Source organism: Bos indicus, chromosome 20, assembly GCF_029378745.1.
Source record: "Bos indicus isolate NIAB-ARS_2022 breed Sahiwal x Tharparkar chromosome 20, NIAB-ARS_B.indTharparkar_mat_pri_1.0, whole genome shotgun sequence".
Lineage (NCBI taxonomy): Eukaryota > Metazoa > Chordata > Mammalia > Artiodactyla > Bovidae > Bos > Bos indicus.
Window position 1 is genome coordinate 41,230,894 of NC_091779.1, and position 19,573 is coordinate 41,250,466.

Sequence of the window (19,573 nt, forward strand, 5' to 3'; positions counted from 1 at the left end):
GAATCTCCTTAAATATCCCTCAGAATATTGGGAAACTATGTCTCAAAATATCTTATGACATATGAGGTCTTGTGACATTGATGCCTAATGTATTCCTATATATATACATAGCCACAGTAGTGAAAAATCTTTTTTTAGTTCACTAACAAGTTGAAGAAGTATAATCCTCATTTTGTAAACCTGGGGAGGTGTGTGTTGGGAGGCACATGTGCCTGAGGATGAGCACATGGGCATCCATAGAAAAAGTTGCAAGATATGTGAATATGAACCAAAGAGAGGTTCATTTGATGAGTGAGATGCTTTTTTTCTTTGCTGTATACTGTCTTAGGATTTTTTTAATGAGCATAATAATTTTGTTGAATATTTTTTTTAACTTACATTAAAAAAAAAAAATAGCATGCACACAGAAAAGCCTGAAAATAAAAACTTCAGAACATACAGAGTCTTTCATTTATGAACCTTAATATTGTTTAAGGTGTTTCTTTCATTAAACATGCTTTTTTATATTGTTATGTTGGTCTATAAACCTAGTAAGAATTAATATTGGTTCTTTAATTTGACTGAATACTCTTTTTGTTGCAGTTTGCATTGCGACTCCTTGCATTCCGCCAGATACACAAAGTTCTAGGCATGGATCCACTACCACAGATGAACCAGCGTTTTAACATCCACAACAACAGAAAACGAAGAAGGGATAGTGATGGAGTTGATGGATTTGAGGCTGAGGGGAAAAAAGACAAAAAAGATTATGATAACTTTTAAAAAGTTTCTGTAAATCTGCAGTGTTAAAAAACAACAGGTGCCCATTCGTTGGCTGTTTTTCATTCATAATGATGTCTACTTCGAAAAAATTATCGAGAATTTAAAGAATTTCATGGAAGAACCAAGTTTTTCTATGATACTAAAATCTTAATGTACAGTGTTAGGTATTATATGAATGGAAAGACACCCCCACCCCCACCCTGCAAAATTGTGCTCCAGCTTGGGGAATTACAATGGTTCTGATTTTTTCCCCGTTATTTTGGTTTTTATTTACTGGTTGCCCTAGCTCCCCCTATATTTGTGTCTTTTATTACCTAGTCCTATTAAATCTTTACTGTATTTAATGCAGTATTTGTGCTTCAGTTACTATGTGTATTTTGATATTTTTATTTAGAGTTTTGTTTGCTGTTTGATACTAGTTGTTACTTTGTGTTACAGATAACCTTTACGCCTTCTTAATATTTTACAGCAGTACGTTTTTTTGTAACGTGAGACTGCAGAATTTTTTCCTTTTGTTATTCTTTATGTGATGGATTACAACACAAAAAGTTATCCTGCCATTTAAGTGCTCAGAACTAAATGTTTCTGCAGATCTTGTGGCATTTGTCTCTCTAGTGTGATATATAAAGGTGTAATTAAGACAGATTTCTGTTAATCTAATCAAGTTTGCTGTTAGTTGTGCATTAGCAGTATAAAAGCTAATATATAATATATGGTCTTGCAACAGTTTTAAAGCCTCTGCATAATTGATAATAAAAATGCATGACATTTTTGTTTTTAATAGACTTTTAAAATTTTAATTTTAGGTTTGACACGTAGATCTTTGTACAGTTGACTTTTTGACATAGCAAGGCCAAAAATAACTTTCTGAATATTTTTTTCTTCTGCATAAGTGGAAAGGGCATTTTTCATATATAAGTGGGCTAACCAATATTTTCAAAGAACTTTATCATTGTGCAACTAACAACAATAACTAGCCCTTAATTATGAAGACAGTTCCTTATTGGTGTGTGTGTGAGATTACTCTAGCAACTATTACAGTATAACAGTTGAATGATCCCTCCCCCTGCCCCTACATCCCATCACCCAGATAATTTACAGTTCTATTAACAGTGAGGTTGATAAAGTATTACTGGAAAAAAAAAACTTAAGATTATCTAAGAAAAAAACCAGAAAATTATTTGGTGTGGCCATCTTACATGCTTATGTGTCCTACAAAAAGCTAAATATTCTAGCAGTGGTGTAATGAAAAGTTACATCTTACTGTTAATATATGTATGCTCTGGTATACAGATGTCATTTTGTTGTCACAGCACTACAGTGAAATATACAAATAAAAACTTAAATTCATATAATGGCTTAAATGTATTATATGTTAGAATTGACATAAGTACTTCTGCTTTGAAATGACTTAATGTTTCCATAAAACCGTATTCAAATTTATTGGGTACTTAAATCTTGTTATTCCTGACAAATGATACTTCCTGGGCACATAATTTCCAGAAAAGTGTATAATTCAGTACCATATTGGTTCAGTTTCTTTCTTGGGCACAATCTTCCCCCAGACTCTTAGAGGAACAAGAGACTTGGGCTTTTCTTCCAAATTTGTGATACACTATCTTTGATCTTGGGCAAGTGTCTTTTTTTTTTTAATCTTTCCAGGTCTCATTTTACTCTTGAATACTTAGTCACCCAGTGAAAATTTTGGAATTATGTTTCTCACAGTTCTCTTACTTAGAAGGAAAAAACTGATATTTATCATGCACTAAAGATAATTATTGTGCTAGATCTTTCATATGTTTTCCTGTTTAAAACTATCATAACAATAAGTGAAGGTACTGTATTACTTATTTTCCAGATGAGGAAACTGAAGCCCAGAGTGACAAACCAAAGCTACTACATTAATTTAGTAACAGAGTTGAAATTGATAGATATCAAAAGTTTATGCTCAGGAAAGTTGAGGCTGTTCCTTTCATCTTGCAATTAATTATCTTCTAAAAATCTTTTCAACCCAAATTCCCAAATTTTGCATTTAGTTTGGGTGTCTTCATCCAGATACACAAGTGATACCACTTAAATTTTTTTCAGTATTATTTATTTTTTGCATGGCTTAATTGTTTTTGTAGCTCTGGCTAAATCTGCATTAACTATCTTATATGAAATAAGGCTGACTTCAGTATCTGTTAGTATCTTTTCTTCTGCTTTGACAATTTTTAAAACTGTAAACACTCTAGTCAAGCATTGGTTCTCACCATGCTAATGTGTCCTTGAGCCAATTGTTTTGGCAGCTGATTTATTCTCTGCATCTCAGACTAGCTCTCCCTGTTATTACAGTGCATGCTTATGTTCCAGTAATGATAACCCAGATAAACTGATTTCTGTCACCCACTCCCTAGTTACATGATATACATTCCAAATTAGATTTATGTCTTCACCACTATTGTTTCTTTGATGTCTTTGAATAAGCTAGTATCAAAAATGCAAACTTGCTATAAGAAAGGATCTCTGATTTTTTTGTTAATGGTATTTTAAGTCATTTTTTTCCTGCTTATTGACAAAAGAGCATAATGAGCCTTTTGTTTGGTCATGCTGTTACGTTGTCAGTATCAGTTGTGAATTTAAGTTATAAACAGTTACCTTAATGCATTCACCATTTTTTTTAACTGAATTTGGCAGAGCTAACTTAAATTTTTCCCAATAAAGGGCAAGTTTTATAGTGTAGATAATAAAGCAGTGATCTCAAATTTGTTCATGAGAGTCATCTGGGGACCATTCTAAACATTAACATTTGTAGGTCCTAGTTCCAAAGATTCTGACTGAGGAGGGCCAGAATAAGCCTGAGAATGTGCATTTTAAGATGACTTTCTCTTAGTTATTTGTTTGAACAGATTGTTCATAACATGCTGTAAAGGTCAAAAAGTATAAAGGAGTATACAGCATAAAACAAAATATCTTCTGCCTCCCATTGTTTTCCAATTACGTGGCTCCCCTTTCTAGAGGCAGTGTTAATCCATTTGTATATTCACACATGGTCTGTGCACTTATGTGTGTGCCCCACTTGTGTCTGTACAGATGGTTGCATATTGTGTACGTTTTTCTGCACTTTACTTTTTCTCATCTAGTATGTCTTGAAGTCTTGGAGATTGTCCTGTGTAAGTCCACATAGGGAAACTGCATCTTTAACAAGTACTATAGGACCACGCCCAAGGTAAGAGAAACCCAAGTAAGATGGTAGGTGTTGCAAGAGGGCATCAGAGGGCAAACACACTGAAACCATACTAGTCAGTCTAATCACACTAGGACCACAGCCTTGTCTAACTCAATGAAACTAAGCCATGCCCGTAGGGCAACCCAAGACGGGCAGGTCATGGTGGAGAGATTTGACAGAACGTGGTCCACTGGAGAAGGGAATGGCAAACCACTTCAGTATTCTTGCCTTGAGAACCTCATGAACAGAATGAAAAGGCAAAATGATAGGATACTGAAAGAGGAACTCCCCAGGTCAATAGGTGCCCAATATGCTACTGGAGATCAGTGAAGAAATAATTCCAGAAAGTATGAAGGGATGGAGCCAAAGCAAAAAGAATACCCAGCTGTGGATGTGACTGGTGATAGAAGCAAGGTCCGATGCTGTAAAGAGCAATATTGCATAGGAACCTGGAATGTCAGGTCCATGAATCAAGGCAAATTGGAAGTGGTCAAACAAGAGATGGCAAGAGTGAATATCAACATTCTAGGAATTAGCGAACTGAAATGGACTGGAATGGGTGAATTTAACTCAGATGACCATTATATCTCCTACTGCAGGCAGGAATCCCTCAAGAAATGGAGTGGCCATCACGGTCAACAAGAGAGTCTGAAATGCAGTACTTGGATGCAATCTCAAAAACGACAGAATGATCTCTGTTCGTTTCCAAGGCAAACCATTCAATATCACGGTAATCTAAGTCTATGCCCCAACCAGTAACGCTGAAGAAGCTGAAGTTGAACGGTTCTATGAAGACCTACAAGACCTTTTAGAACTAACACCCAAAAAAGATGTCCTTTTCATTATAGGGGACTAGAATGCAAAAGTAGGAAGTCAAGGAACACCTGGAGTAACAGGCAAATTTGGCCTTGGAATATGGAATGAAGCAGGGCAAAGACTAATAGAGTTTTGCCAAGAAAATGCACTGGTCGTAACAAACACCCTCTTCCAACAACACAAGAGAAGACTCTACACATGGACATCACCAGATGGTCAACACCGAAATCTGATTCTATTCTTTGCAGCCAAAGATGGAGAAGCTCTATACAGTCAGCAAAAACAAGACCAGGAGCTGACTGTGGCTCAGATCATGAACTCCTTATTGCCAAATTCAGACTTAAATTGAAGAAAGTAGGGAAAACCACTAGACCATTCAGGTATGACCTCAATCAAATCCCTTATGATTATACAGTGGAAGTGAGCAATAGATTTTAGGGCCTAGATCTGATAGATAGAGTGCCTGATGCACTATGGAATGAGGTTCGTGACATTGTACAGGAAACAGGGATCAAGACCATCCCCATGGAAAAGAAATGCAAAAAAGCAAACTGGCTGTCTGGGGAGGCCTTACAAATAGCTGTGAAAAGAAGAAAAGCAAAAAGCAAAGGAGAAAAGGAAAGATATAAACATCTGAATGCAGAGTTCCAAAGAATAGGAAGAAGAGATAAAGCCTTCTTCAGCAATCAATGCAAAGAAATAGAGGAAAATAACAGAATGGGAAAGACTAGGGATCTCTTCAAGAAAATCAGAGATACCAAAGGAACACTTTCATGCAAAGATGAGCTCGCTAAAGGACAGAAATGGTATGGACCTAACAGAAGCAGAAGATATTAAGAAGAGATGGCAAGAATACACAGAAGAACTGTACAAAAAAGATCTTCATGACCCAGATAATCACGATGGTGTGATCACTGACCTAGAGCCAGACATCCTGGAATGTGAAGTCAAGTGGGCCTTAGAAAGCATCACTACGAACAAAGCTAGTGGAGGTGATGGAATTCCAGTTGAGCTATTCCAAATCCTGAAAGATGATGCTGTGAAAGTGCTGCACCCAATATGCCAGCAAATTTGGAAAACTCAGCAGTGGCCACAGGACTGGAAAAGGTCAGTTTTCATTCCAATCCCAAAGAAAGGCAATGCCAAAGAATGCTCAAAGTACCGCACAATTGCACTCATCTCACACGCTAGTAAAGTAATGCTCAAAATTCTCCAAGCCAGGCTTCAGCAATATGTGAACCGTGAACTTCCTGATGTTCAAGCTGGTTTTAGAAAAGGCAGAGGAACCAGAGATCAAATTGCCAACATCCGCTGGATCATGGAAAAAGCAAGAGAGTTCCAGAAAAACATGTATTTCTGCTTTATTGACTATGCCAAAGCCTTTGACTGTGTGGATCACAATAAACTGTGGAAAATTTTGAAAGAGATGGGAAAACCAGACAACCTGACCTTCCTCTTGAGAAATTTGTATGCAGGTCAGGAAGCAACAGTTAGAACTGGACATGGAACAACAGACTGGTTCCAAATAGGAAAAGGAGTTCATCAAGGCTGTATGTTGTCACCCTGTTTATTTAACTTACATGCAGAGTACATCATGAGAAACGCTGGACTGGAAGAAACACAAACTGGAATCAAGATTGCCGGGAGAAATATCAATAACCTTAGATATGCAGATGACACCACCCTTATGGCAGAGAGTGAAGAGGAACTAAAAAGCCTCTTGATGAAAGTGAAAGTGAAAAAGTTGGCTTAAAGCTCAACATTCAGAAAATGAAGATCATGGCATCTTGTCCCACCACTTCATGGGAAATAGATGAGGAAACAGTGGAAACAGTGTCAGAGTTTATTCTTCTGGGCTCCAAAATCACTACAGATGGTGACTGCAGCCATGAAATTAAAAGACGCTTACTCCTTGGAAGGAAAGTTATGACCAACCTAGATAGCATATTCAAAAGCAGAGACATTACTTTGCCAACAAAGATTCGTCTAGTCAAGGCTATGGTTTTTCCAGTGGTCATGTATGGATGTTAGAGTTGGACTGTGAAGAAGGCTGAGCGCCAAAGAATTGATGCTTTTGAACTGTGATGTTGGAGAAGAGTCTTGAGAGTCCCTTGGACTGCAAGGAGATCCAACCAGTCCATTCTGAAGGAGATGAGCCCTGGGATTTCTTTGGAAGGAATGATGCTAAAGCTGAAACTCCAGTACTTTGGCCACCTCATGCAAAGGGTTGACTCATTGGAAAAGACTCTGATGCTGGGAGGGATTGGGGACAGGAGGAGAAGGGGACGACAGAGGATGAGATGGCTGGATGGCATCACTGACTCGATGGACGTGAGTCTGAGTGAACTCCAGGAGTTGGTGAGGGACAGGGAGGCCTGGCGTGCCGTGATTCATGGGATCACAAAGAGTCGGACACGACTGAGCGACTGATCTGATCTGATCTGATAGGACCATCTCCAAATAATGTTTTTCTTCAGTTACAGGTGATTGTGATGCAAGTTATACATGGATCATGCTTTAATAAGCATGCTTTACAGTTTAAATTATTTAAATTTAATATCAAAGATGTTTTATGATACAGCAATAAGTTAACTAATATTCAGCAAATCATAATATCCCGCTTCCATAAACAATTTTATTGATTAGTCATCATCTAGGTGATTTTAGTTCTTTATCTTGCTTAGTGTAATAATATTAGATGTAAAAATGGAAAATAGGAAACAACTAACTTAAAAGCTTGAGTAGTTTTTCTGAACAATACTTAAGCTGGTTCCATGGTAAATATAAAGCTACTGTATTCACTCTTTCCTAACAGTCCCAAGTAAATACATGGTACTAGAGACAAAGGGTCTTCAGTTTAGAAAGGACTGATCAGTTAGTGACCTCATGTGAAATATTCTTAAAAATCAAGTGATCTGTTGAATGAAAGTATGAAAAGGCAGTTAAGTCTGATCCCAAGTAATTAATCATTCTTAAAATACACAAATATTAGCTCAGAAGTAGAGAAACAGAGGACATACCTAGGGCTTGGATCAGTATGGACCCTATATTAAATAAATACAGGATAGTGCAGTATGACAGGTTCTTGAATGAGAAAAAATCCAGGGTGTTGTGATTTACCTTGAGCTTTGCCATAAGCTATTTAAAGGGAAGTTATATCTCAGTGTACTATAATGTACCCAGAAACAGAAGGCTTGCTTTTTACTAATGCACAATGTGGAGGGCTGGAGGGAAGTTAACACCTACATTACTGGGACTTCCCTGGTGGTCTAGTGGCTAAAGCTCCATGCTCCAAATGCAGGGGGCCATGGCTTCGAGTCCTGGTCAGGGAACTAGATCCCACATGCTGCAAGTAAGAGTTTGCATGCCACAACTAAGATCTCACACAACCAATAAATATAATTTTTTTTAAAAATTGCATTACCAACCACAGCTAATTTTATTGAGATAGTTCTGCAAGCCTTTATAGACAAGATTCTCTGTTCATGGGTCTGCCATAGCCTGCTTCATGAAGCTTACATTCTAAACACACGACTACTCTGGAGAAAATTAAACTGCAATTTAGAGAGTTGTAGGACAGAGAATCACAAACATAGCTTCCAGAAAACCCTGTGCAGTCCAACTAACTAGGGTGCCCACACTCCTTGGATCTCGAGGCAGGCCAGCTTTCCTCAAATTTTGATGTGTGAATAAGTCACTCCAGAATCTGGTTAAAATTCACATTCTGATTCTCTTGGCTGGGAGGAGTCTGCAGTAGGACTATTTCCTAGAGATGCTAAGGCTGCCCAGATAGAGGCCCACACTTGGGGTGGGAGGTGGCAGACTAAATATAAGATGAAGCCTCAGGGGACACAACACATTAATTGCTTGATGGTAACTTTTTGGATATTATTAAATAGATACGGGATATATATATGTAATTGCATAATGTGCTCTGGGCATTAATTTTAATGTGGTACTCAGAGTGACCAAGATAGTGAATTTGTTCAAAATTATGGCATGTATTTGGAACCACAGAAGAGGGGAAAAAGATGATATGGGGGAGAGAATGGATTCTAAGTACCATCTGATATGAATACCTACGGGGGAAAAAGTTGAAATGGCTTTTTAAAAACAAGCGCAACAATAAAATGGATAGGATCACTTGCAAAGAAGTTGTTGACCATGTTAAAAATTAACCGCCTTTCTCAGTATCAAACAATCCATTCAAAAAAACGAGTGGAAGATCTAAGTAGACACGTCTCCAAAAAAGACACAGAGATGGCCAAAAAGCGCTTGAAAAGATGCCCAGTGTCACTAGAGAAATGGAAATCAGAACTACCATGAGGTATCACCTAACACCAGTCCAAATGACCATCATCAAAAAATCCACTCACAATAAGTGCTGGAAAGAGTATGGAGGAAAGGGAACCCTCCTACACTGTTGATGCAAATGTAAATTGATAGAGCCACTATGGAGGATTCTTAAAATAGAACTATCATATGACCCAGTAATCCCACTCCAGAGCATATACCCAGAGAAAACCATAGTTCAAACATAAACATACATTTCAATGTTCACTGAAGCACTGTTTACAGTAGCCAAGACATGGGAGCACCCTAAAAATCCATTGACAGAGGAATGAATAAAGATGTTCATATATACAATGCAATATTACTCGGCCATTAAAAGAATAAAATAATGCTACTTACAGCAACATGGATGGACCTAGAGATTGCCATGTTGAATGAAGAAAGTTGAGACATAAGACATCCCTTATATGTGGAATCTAAAAAGAAATGATACAAATGAATTTATCTACAACAGACTCAGAGAACAAACTTACGGTTGCTAGCAGAGGAATAATGGGGAGAAGGGATAATTAGGGAGCTTGGGATCAACGTGTACACACTGCTATATTTTAAATGGATAACCAAGAAAGACCTACTGTGTAGCACAGCAGCCTGGAGTAGAGGGGGGCTTAGAGGAGAACGGATACATACATGTATGGCTGAGTCCCTTTGCTGTCCACCCGAAACTATCACAAGGTTAATAGGCTATACTCCAATATAAAAAGTTGAAAAAAATTCTTGGCATTAGGTATAAAAACATCTTTTTTGAGTTTAAAATGGTATTATACTATTGGTCCATGTACTGGGGGTCTCCTGTGTTGCGGGCGGATTCTTTACCAACTGAGCTATTAGAGAAGCCCTGCTGCTGCTGCTGCTAAGTCACTTCAGTCGTGTCCGACTCCGTGCGACCCCATAGACGGCAGCCCACCAGGCTCCCCCATCCCTGGGATTCTCCAGGCAAGAACACTGGAGTGGGTTGCCATTTCCTTCTCCAGTGCGTGAAAGTCAAGAGTGAAAGTGAAGTCAGTCGCCCAGTCGTGTCCGACTCTTCGAGACCCCATGGACTGCACCCCATCAGGGTCCTCCATCCATGGGATTTTCAAGGCAAGAGTACTAGAGTAAAGATCTAGTAAAGATCATTTGAATAGAACTCAAAATGATCAATGTTCTTAAAGGTGATAACAACTATTTCATGGCAGTGAAAATACAAATATGAATAATATTTTAGAAAAAAGTGGCTGCTGGTTTTTCTACACCTCAACTTTTCCCTTTTTTTCTGGATCTTTTCCTTCTACCTTTGAACATTCCTTCTCTGCTTCTGCGACTTCTGAGTACAATCAACCCTTGACGGCACGGGTTTGAACTGCACTAGTGCACTTACATGGAGAAGGCAATGGCACCCCACTCCAGTACTCTTGCCTGGAAAATCCCATGGATGGAGGAGCCTGGTAGGCTGCAGTCCATGGGGTCACTAGAGTCGGACATGGCTGAGCGACTTCACTTTCACTTTTCACTTTCATGCATTGGAGAAGGAAATGGCAACCCACTCCAGTGTTCTTGCCTGGAGAATCCCAGGGATGGGGGAGCCTGGTGGGCTGCCGTGTATGGGGTTGCACAGAGTCGGACACGACGAAGCGACTTAGCAGCAGCAGCAGTGCACTTACATGCGGATTTTTTTCAATGGTAAATACAGCAGCACTGCACAATCTGCAGATACAGAGAAACCAGGGATATGGAAGACCTTCTATAAGTTATGCAAATTTTCCACTGCAGAGGATTGACTCCTCTAACTGGGCCCCCACCCTTACATTGTTCAAGGGTCAGTGTAGTACTTTCCATGGTTCTATCATCAGCATCTTCTTATGTATACATGATATTGATCTCATCCATCTTCCAAGTTTCAGATACTCCTTTTGTTAAATTTATTTCCAAATCCTTTCTTTCTATCCAGTCTCCAGTCTTGCTTTTTTATTTCCTGTCTCCAATTTTTACACTGTTCAACCTACAACCCCCAGTATATTCCTCCTAAAGCATCCATTTGATCGCTGCTACTCAAAACACCTTCAAGCAACTCCACATCACTGTGCTAATATGGTATATGTGGTTTCATCTTCAGGACATCACTAGGTGGTAGATACTCATCACACATGAATCAACCAGGGATTGAGGTGACTAACATGCTGTTGCTATAACGATCATTTGAATATCACTTCTTGAATGTGTCAGAGCATCAGAAATCTACCTTCCTGAAAAGTCCTGTTGGCCTCAAAGCCTGAACTTTAAACCTTTATGCTAGGTACCTCCTATAGATTTGTCCTTTTAAAAATATTTTTATTGAAATATAGTTGATTTACAACATTGTATTAGTTTTTGCTTTAGTCAAACCTCTTTCTGCAGAATTTTAATGCTTAAGACGTGATGTACAGGACACAACGGGACGAACTGAAAGAATAGCATTAAAACATATGCATTACCATATGCAGACTAGATAGCCAGTAAGAATTTGCTGTATGATGCAGGGAGCTCAAACCTGGTGCTCGTGATAACCTAGAGGGGTGGAATGGGGTGGGAGGTGGGAGGAAGGTTCAAGAGGAAGGGGACATATGTATGCCTATGGCTGATTCATGTTGATGTATGGCAGAAACCAACATAACATTGTAAAGCAATTATCCTCCAATTAAAAAGACATATGCAAATAGATTTTAAGTATCCCAATTTTGGTCTACTTCAAAGACCTACCCATCAGCTGTTTTTCCCCCACTTCATTCTAAAGAACCTATAAAGCTGTATCTCTTTCAAAGGTCAATGTTTAAGCAAGGATAGGAAAAAGGAAATTCCATCTCCTTTGCTCTGCATTTTAACCTTTACTTAAGCCATAAGTCAAAAATGATACCTAAAGTACTATACCCAGGATGTAACTGTGTCTCATTTGGCCCAAATACTATTAGAAACTTTGAGGCAATATTAAACAAAGATTTCACTAGAAAATCCCAATCTGACTTCTATCAAACTGGAAGATATGATGACATAAGGCAAAGTTCCTATGATGAGAGTAATGGCTACTTACTCCCTGTAGAGGAAAAATTTAAGACAAAGCCTGTTCTGGTCAGCTTACCAAAGCCTCTACTGTTCTCTACTTTTGTCTACCAGTTCGACCCTGTGGGCATCTGGTTTTATTATATTTCAGATCCCTGACATTTTACCTATGGACCCTTCCAATCTTCATGTGCAACCACATATGTTAAACTGGGGACCAGACAATCTGTAAAATTACTGTCAGTTCCAAAATTCTTCAATTCTATAATCACATGTTTCGAAAGCTAGGGTTTTTGATGTCTCCCTCACCTAATGTAAAAGACAGCTGTAAAGAAACACTTGACACGTTTCCTTCATTGGTTGTTTCAAAAGAAATATCAGGAAGGAGGCTTGAAATTTAAGCAAGCCATAGCCTCAAGGGAATTCTTTATTTCAGAACAGAGAACAAAACCTCTCTTTTAAAAATCTCACAGTAACAGTAGAGCAGCTTGCCTGTCTTCCTGTCTGCTGTTTGATTGGACTAAGAGGAGGGGAAAATGGGCTAAAAGGAAAATGCTTCTAGATGTTCTAGATGGCAAGATCTTAATTACATGAGTTCTTTTTTTTTCTTTTTATAGAAGCAGTGCATATCAGAAGAGGTTTAAAACAGGAAAGGGCTTACTATGGTGAAGTGGAAGGGCAGCTACAACACATTTTTTTTTTTGCTTTTGAACTTTTTCATTTGTAGTGTGATACACCCAATTAACAATGTCGTGACAGTTTCAGGTGAACAGTGAAGAAACTCAGCCATATTAATCAAAACCAAATTTATGAGCTCCAGGTCCTGGTAAGACGAGGTAAGTACCCTCCTTCCCATATTTCCCTCAGAATTCAACTATAAAATCTGGATAAAATACATAGAACCACAATGTGAGGATCCTGAACCATAGCCTTTTTTCTTTTTAACATTTTATGTATTTATTTGGCTGCACCGGGTCTTAGCTGTGGCATGCAGGATCTTTAGTTGCCTCGTGTGAACTCATTCCCTAACCAGGGATCAAACCCAGGTGGTGCATGCAGTCTTGGCCACTGGACCACCAGGGAAGTCCCCCCTGAACCACAGATAGTAGCATGCAGATTGGAAAAGACCAGAAGTATCATCAAACCAACAGTTTTGCCATATATCCCCCTCCAGCGGTAAACTCACTGCTTAGCCTTAGACTTGAGTGCAGCCATAAAAGTGTGTGGCAGAATGCAATAACTAAAACTCCAGATTTCTGGGCCAGAGGGCTGAAAAGGGGCATCTGGGGGAACTGGAACACACTATGCAGACTGGGGAAGGGAAGGAGAGAGAGCAAGTGACCCCATATAGCTATTTATAAGTAATACTATAATAATTATAGTAATTTCTTATTCTGAGGCTCAACCTCGACTTACTTCATGAAACCAACATTATCCTGATCCCGAAACTAGGTAGAAACAGTTCAAAGGAAACTCCAGACCAATATGCCTGATGAAATTAGACTGAAGAGGGACTTCCCTGGTGGTCCAGTGGCTAAGACTCTGAGCTCCCAGTGCAGGGGGCCCAGGTTCGATCCCTGGTCAGGGAGCTAGATCCCACATGCTACAACTAAGACCCAGAGCAGCCAAATAAATAAATAAAATTAAAAAAAAAATTAGATTGAAGACTCCTTAACAGATTTATCAAATCAAATCCAGTAATATACAGAAAGATTAATCACCACAACCAAGTGCAGTTTCTCTTGGGAATGCAAGGCTGGCTCAGTATGAAAATCAATACGTGAATTTTAGCACTAAAAATATAAAACTATAAAATTTAAAGACAACTAACTAGAGAAACCATTATAATATATCAAAGAGTTAATAAATATGTTCAAATCATTTGAATCTGATTCTACTAAGGAAAGAATTAGACACAGCATAAAGATTTACCACCTGAATGGTCAAGAATTAGAAAAATGAAACATTTGTGTAGTTCAGTTCAGTCGCTCAGTCCTGTCCGACTCTTTGCGACCCCACAGACTGCAGCACGCCAGGCTTCCCTGTCCATCACCAACTCCTGGAGCTTGCTCAAACTCATGTCCATTGGTCGCTGATGCCATCCAACCATCTCATCCTCTGTCGTCCCCTTCTCCTCCTGCCTTCAATCTTTTCCAGCATCACAGTCTTTTCTAATGAATCAGTTCTACGTATCAGGTGGCCAAAGTATTGGAGCTTCAGCTTCAGCATCAGTCCTTCCAATGAATATTCAGGACTAATTTCCTTTAGGATTGACTGGTTTGATCTCTTTGAAGTCCAAGGGAATCTTAAGAGTCTTCTCCAACACTACAGTTCAAAAGAATTAATTCTTTGGCATTCAGCCTTCTTTATGTACGGTCCAATCCTCACATCCATACATGACTACTGGAAAAACAAATTTTTAAAAATAAACATTTTGTCAACCAGATTGACAAAGACTATAAAGATTGAAAATATTAAGTAATATTAAGATCTCAAAAGCAAAAGCAAGGTTACCAGCTCTGATGACATCTGAATTATCTTTTTTTTCTTTAATGCAAATATACAGATAGAGATTTTGAGCCAGAAATTGAACTTCAAAGAAGTTATCTTAAAGAATTAAATCTAGTGAACATTTCTTGGAGCTTTCTGAGATGCTGTTCCCTTGTTATAATCCTCAAATTTGGCTCAAATAAGATTTTCCACTTCTTTCATTAAAAAAAAAAAAGAATTTAATCTAACCAGATAAGTATAGCAAACTATAAATTCAAATATATCTACAGAGGAATTATTGGCAAGTGAGTAAGATTAGAATCAATTAATATATCCAATAAGAACTTTAATGAAATACAGTTCTATCACCTAAGTGTTATTATAGACCAGTGCTTCTAAAAGGGAGTGCCCCCCTCCTTAAAAATCACTTTTGGAATTCCCTGGTGGTCCAGTGGTTAGGACTCCACACTCTCACTGCCGAGGGACCAGGTTCGATCCCTCATCTGGGAACTAGGATCCCACAGGCCTCACAGTATGGCCAAAAATACAACCTCCCCCCCAAATCAACAAAAAAACCCACTCATTCAACCCCTGAGATGACGTTAGCTTCCTCAAGAATATTAGGTCAGGAAAAAAACTGAAAATAACTATGTAGGAGCCCTAACACATAAAGAAAGTTACTTTCCAATGTTGAATGAAAAAAATCAGATTATAAAGCCATGTGTGAAGAATGCTTCCTTTTTGTTTTACTAGAGAAGGATGTATATATAGTCCATTCTTCCCTTAATGTTCCCGGTGGGGACCCCTATGCGGCAGGTTATGATTTTGTTTCTGATTAGGAGATTTGCTAATCTCTGTGTTTCTTTAATAACTTTTACTATGCAATAGGAAATGATTACCTAATAATACTTAAATAATTACTATGGTGTAAAAACCCCACTGAAGCTCCACACGCCTAAGGATAAATTCCAAAATCCTTAGCATGCCATTCAGGGCCCTCTGAACTGTACTCCCAGGCTGATCTTCAAGCCTCCTCTCCCACCACTCCCTGTACCAGGACCTACCTGCCTGTCCCCTGCACAGCGCAGTGCTTGCTCCCAGCTCTGCATGCGGTGTGTGTTCCGCTGCCTCTGAGGTCAGCCTCACCACCGGTCTATGAGGGGCTCCTTCTATGACCCCGAGGGGCAGAGTCTCTTTTAGGTTGAGGAAAGTGGCACCCTGGCAATATGAGGAGACAAGAAAAAAGCAGAGCAGAGAGACTTCTTTCTAAAAACAGATTGAGGGACCTCTCTGATGATCCAGTGGCTAAAAATCCATGCTCCTAATGCAGGGGGCCCGAGTTTAATCCCTGGTCGGGGAACTAGATCCCATGGGCCACAGCTAAGACCCAGTGTGACCAAAAAATCTCATTAAAAAAAATTAAAATGAATTGATTATTTTTCTGACCACATACATGGTTCCAAATTAACCTTCTCTTTGTATTTTCTCTTTAGTCTGTGTTGTCTCATGTGAGATGAGAGAATGGATTGCATTTTTTCCCCTCTCTTTCTGGGTCCCCAATTCAGCTGAGCCATAACACTTTTTTTCAGGCTTCTTAGACCTGCATCAGATATTTGCAAAGTCTGAGATTGCCTGGCTTGGTGCTTTACTTGGCTGCCCTCAGGTTCTGTTCCAGAGACCAGGTGAATGAATGGTGAATAGACTCCAGTGTTCTGGAGGGAAATGGGGAGATGGGGGAATGGCCCGTCATTAACAGTGCTCAAGCAGAAAAATTTACTCTCAAAAACAGTGCGATATTTCTTTGCAGCTCAGCCATTTTCATTCTTTACATTCTTTTTTTTTTTTTTGCCTATAGACTAAAAAGATTTTTTAAAAAACAATTTTGATTACGTTTATATCTTGGGGCAGATGACTATTTCCAACAGAAAACAGTGGGTCTTTCACACCTTCTGTGTCCTTTTATAGCAACACCTGAACAATAAGCCTTTCATGTTTTCGGTGAGTGGGGATGGGTTAAGCCAAGCTCAAAACAGACCTGGCTGCACTTTGAGCTCAAATAACCCACTGGGGAGGCATGCTTGCCTGCTTTTATTAGAGAGGCTTCTCTTGGCCTTTATGACAACAGCTTCCTTTTTCCCTCTGAGATCAGTAGGCTCCAAATGCGAGTGTTCCTCCTCTGTGGCACAGAAGTTCTTCCCACTGTTCTACCAGACTTTCAAACCAGATTCAGCCCCGAGCAAAACTTGGAAGGAAAAGAAGATTCTCTCAGTGCCATCTTTGGGAGAAACAGCCTGGAGGCCAGGTCCCTCACTTTTCTCCAGCCAGCTCCGGAGTATCAGAAATTTTAAGATCTAAACTCAACGCTTTGACCTCAGTTACAATTCAAGAAGGAACAACACACCCTTTTGAGTTTGTGAGACACAGCCTTCATATGCTTGGATGACATGTGAAGTGTTAAGTTATCAATCATCACGATGTGAGACACCAACAAGCTTTTCTCATTGCTGTCTCCTGGAGATCATCCCTGAATCAGAGGCCAGATCTTGACTTCTATTATCCCAGGAGTCAAAGAGTCAAGAGAAATGTGAAATGAAAAGCCAAGCAAAATAACAGGTTTTTCTGCTTGCTGCTTCCTCCCTCCCACTCCAGACACACACAAACACACACACACACACACACACACACACACACACACACACACACACTGTCTCTCTGTCTCTCTCTCTCCAGAGTTCTGAGCTGGGGAGAGACCAGCCTTAGAGAGAAAGAGCAGAGTGAGCAGCAGGAAGTGTCCCTGCACTTACCCCCCACCTTCACCCCCTCCCCACCCTGTGACCCTATGGCTCAGGGGACCTAAGAGAAGAGTGGGCCTGAGTCTGGCCCCCCTGTATGGGACTTCCAGTATGTGATGCCTTGTTGATGCTCTCCCTTCTCCTGGGCCCGGGCAGACAGTAGTTGAAATGGTAGCACAGCCTTTCCAGGTGTTGGAGAGCTTGCAAAAGCCCCTTGACTCTTCTTATCTCCCAAGGGGTTTGGAAATGACCCACAGTTTTCAACGGCCCCTAAATGAGACCTAGAAAGTCATTAGGAGAGAGAGAGTCAGGGTGCTCCTGGGAGGCTGCCCGGCAGAGAAAATGGCCACATCCCTGCATGGTGGCTCAGATGGCAAAGAATCTGTCTGTAGTGAGGAGACCCAGGTTCGATCTCTGGGTCAGGAAGATCCCCTGGAGAAGGAAAGGAAGGGCAACCCACTCCTGTATTCTTGCCTGGAGAATCCCATGGACAGAGGAGCTTGGCGACCTACAGTCCATGGGGTCCCAAAGAGTCGGTCATGACTGAACGACCAACAGTTTCAAGCCCCTCATTCAGGGATAGGGCACAAAGCATCCCAGGGATGAGGACTTGGCTGAATCTCTGAGGAATCGCCATGCCAGCCATCTGCTCAGGGGCAAGGTGAGGCTGGCATCCTCTGAACCAGGCACCTTCCGTGTCCAGGGACAAACAGGCTGAGCAATGGAACCAGCTCGGGAGATGGGCAGCCTGTCCACCCCAGCGCAGGGCTGGCTGGGGCTTTGTGCACCGGAGCTTCAACTCAGGACAGAGAGCAGGGGAGAAACATGGAAAGGAGCTCGGAGGTGGACTGTGAGTGGCTTAGAAGACTTGAGGTGACAAAGATAAAGCTCAGAAATAACCAGACCAAGTTGCCTGTGTCAGATGGCTGTGGCTTAACACTCATGTTCAGAAATCAGATTGTGTAAGTCCCAGGGCGGCATGACCAGCAGTGGGATCTTGGGCAAACTGTTTTGCTTCTCCGGGTTTTGTGATAACCGTCCACCTCACCCGCCCACAACCCCTGGCTGTTGAAAATGATTTTCTTTCTTTCTTTTTTTTTTTTTCCAGCTCTGATAGTTGTTCTACAGCCTCTAGGGGTGGGACAGCAGCTGACTCCAGCCTGGTTTCTACTGCATGTTTTATGTTGTCCTGGAGCTGGTGAGCCCAGAGGAGGCGGGTGGAGAAGGACAGGGAGGTCAAGGCTCTGCCGCCTTCTCTGTCATTTCCCTTCATCAGGTGCCCCAGCTCCCCAGCAGAGGGAACTCCGCGGCCTGCGCTGAGAACACCTTCCTCATCAGCGATTTTAAAATAGTCCTGTAGAGGGCGCAGTTTCCTCGTCCCAGAGGCTGCGGAGGTTGAGTCAGGTTCTGAATACTGTTCCGTCCACCGGATAACCTCCTCAAAGCCCCAAGGATAGTGCTCCTGGGGAAATGGAGAAGCATGGGGCTGCCTCTGGACGAGAGAAACTCCTGGCTCAACTCTAGGGAAGGAGACAATTGCACTGATTCTGACATAGCCAAGTTCCTGGGTCAAGGCAGCATACAGGTTCCCCGCGCTTAGAAATCCGGAAGATGTCTAGACGGGTGCCAAGAGTCGCCAGGGAAGATGTCAAAGAAGTGGTAGCATTGGGAGTAGACCTTGATGGATTTGGGGACCAATGCCAAGGCAACAGAGACAGAAAATGGCAAGGTCTTGTTAAAAGCTCTTGCTTTAAAATCAAAATTCAGTGTGCTTAAATTGTTCGCTTTAAAATGGCTCATTTTATGTTATGTGACTTTCACTTAAAATTTAAAAAAACTACATGAGATGGTTCTATGTGTGTATGTGTGTTCGTATATATGTATATGTGTGTGTGTGTGTATACATAATTTATTTATTGTTGCACTAGATAATAGTTCAAAATCCAAAGATAAAAAAGAACATATAGGGACTTCCCTGGTGGCCCAGTGGTTAAGACTACAGGCTCCCAGTGCAGGCATGCAGCAACTAAAAAGATCCCATACAGAGCAACAAAGACCTGGCATAGCCAAATAAATGAACAAATAAATATATTTTTTTAAAGTGTACAATGGAACTCTGCTCCAACATTGTTATGTG

The 19,573-nt window shown here is 40.4% G+C and overlaps 1 protein-coding gene across 2 annotated transcripts in view; it reads left to right on the forward strand.

Annotated features, from left to right (window-relative positions):
* ZFR (zinc finger RNA binding protein) overlaps positions 1 to 2,117 on the forward strand; it is an 83,785-nt gene extending 81,668 nt beyond the window's left edge. For both annotated transcript variants that reach the window (XM_070774791.1, XM_070774792.1), the window contains one exon: positions 583 to 2,117. In XM_070774791.1, coding sequence (XP_070630892.1) covers positions 583 to 762 — 180 coding nt within the window. In that variant the 3' untranslated portion in view covers positions 763 to 2,117. The remainder of the gene's footprint in view (positions 1 to 582) is intronic.
* Positions 2,118 to 19,573: the final 17,456 nt, after the last annotated feature.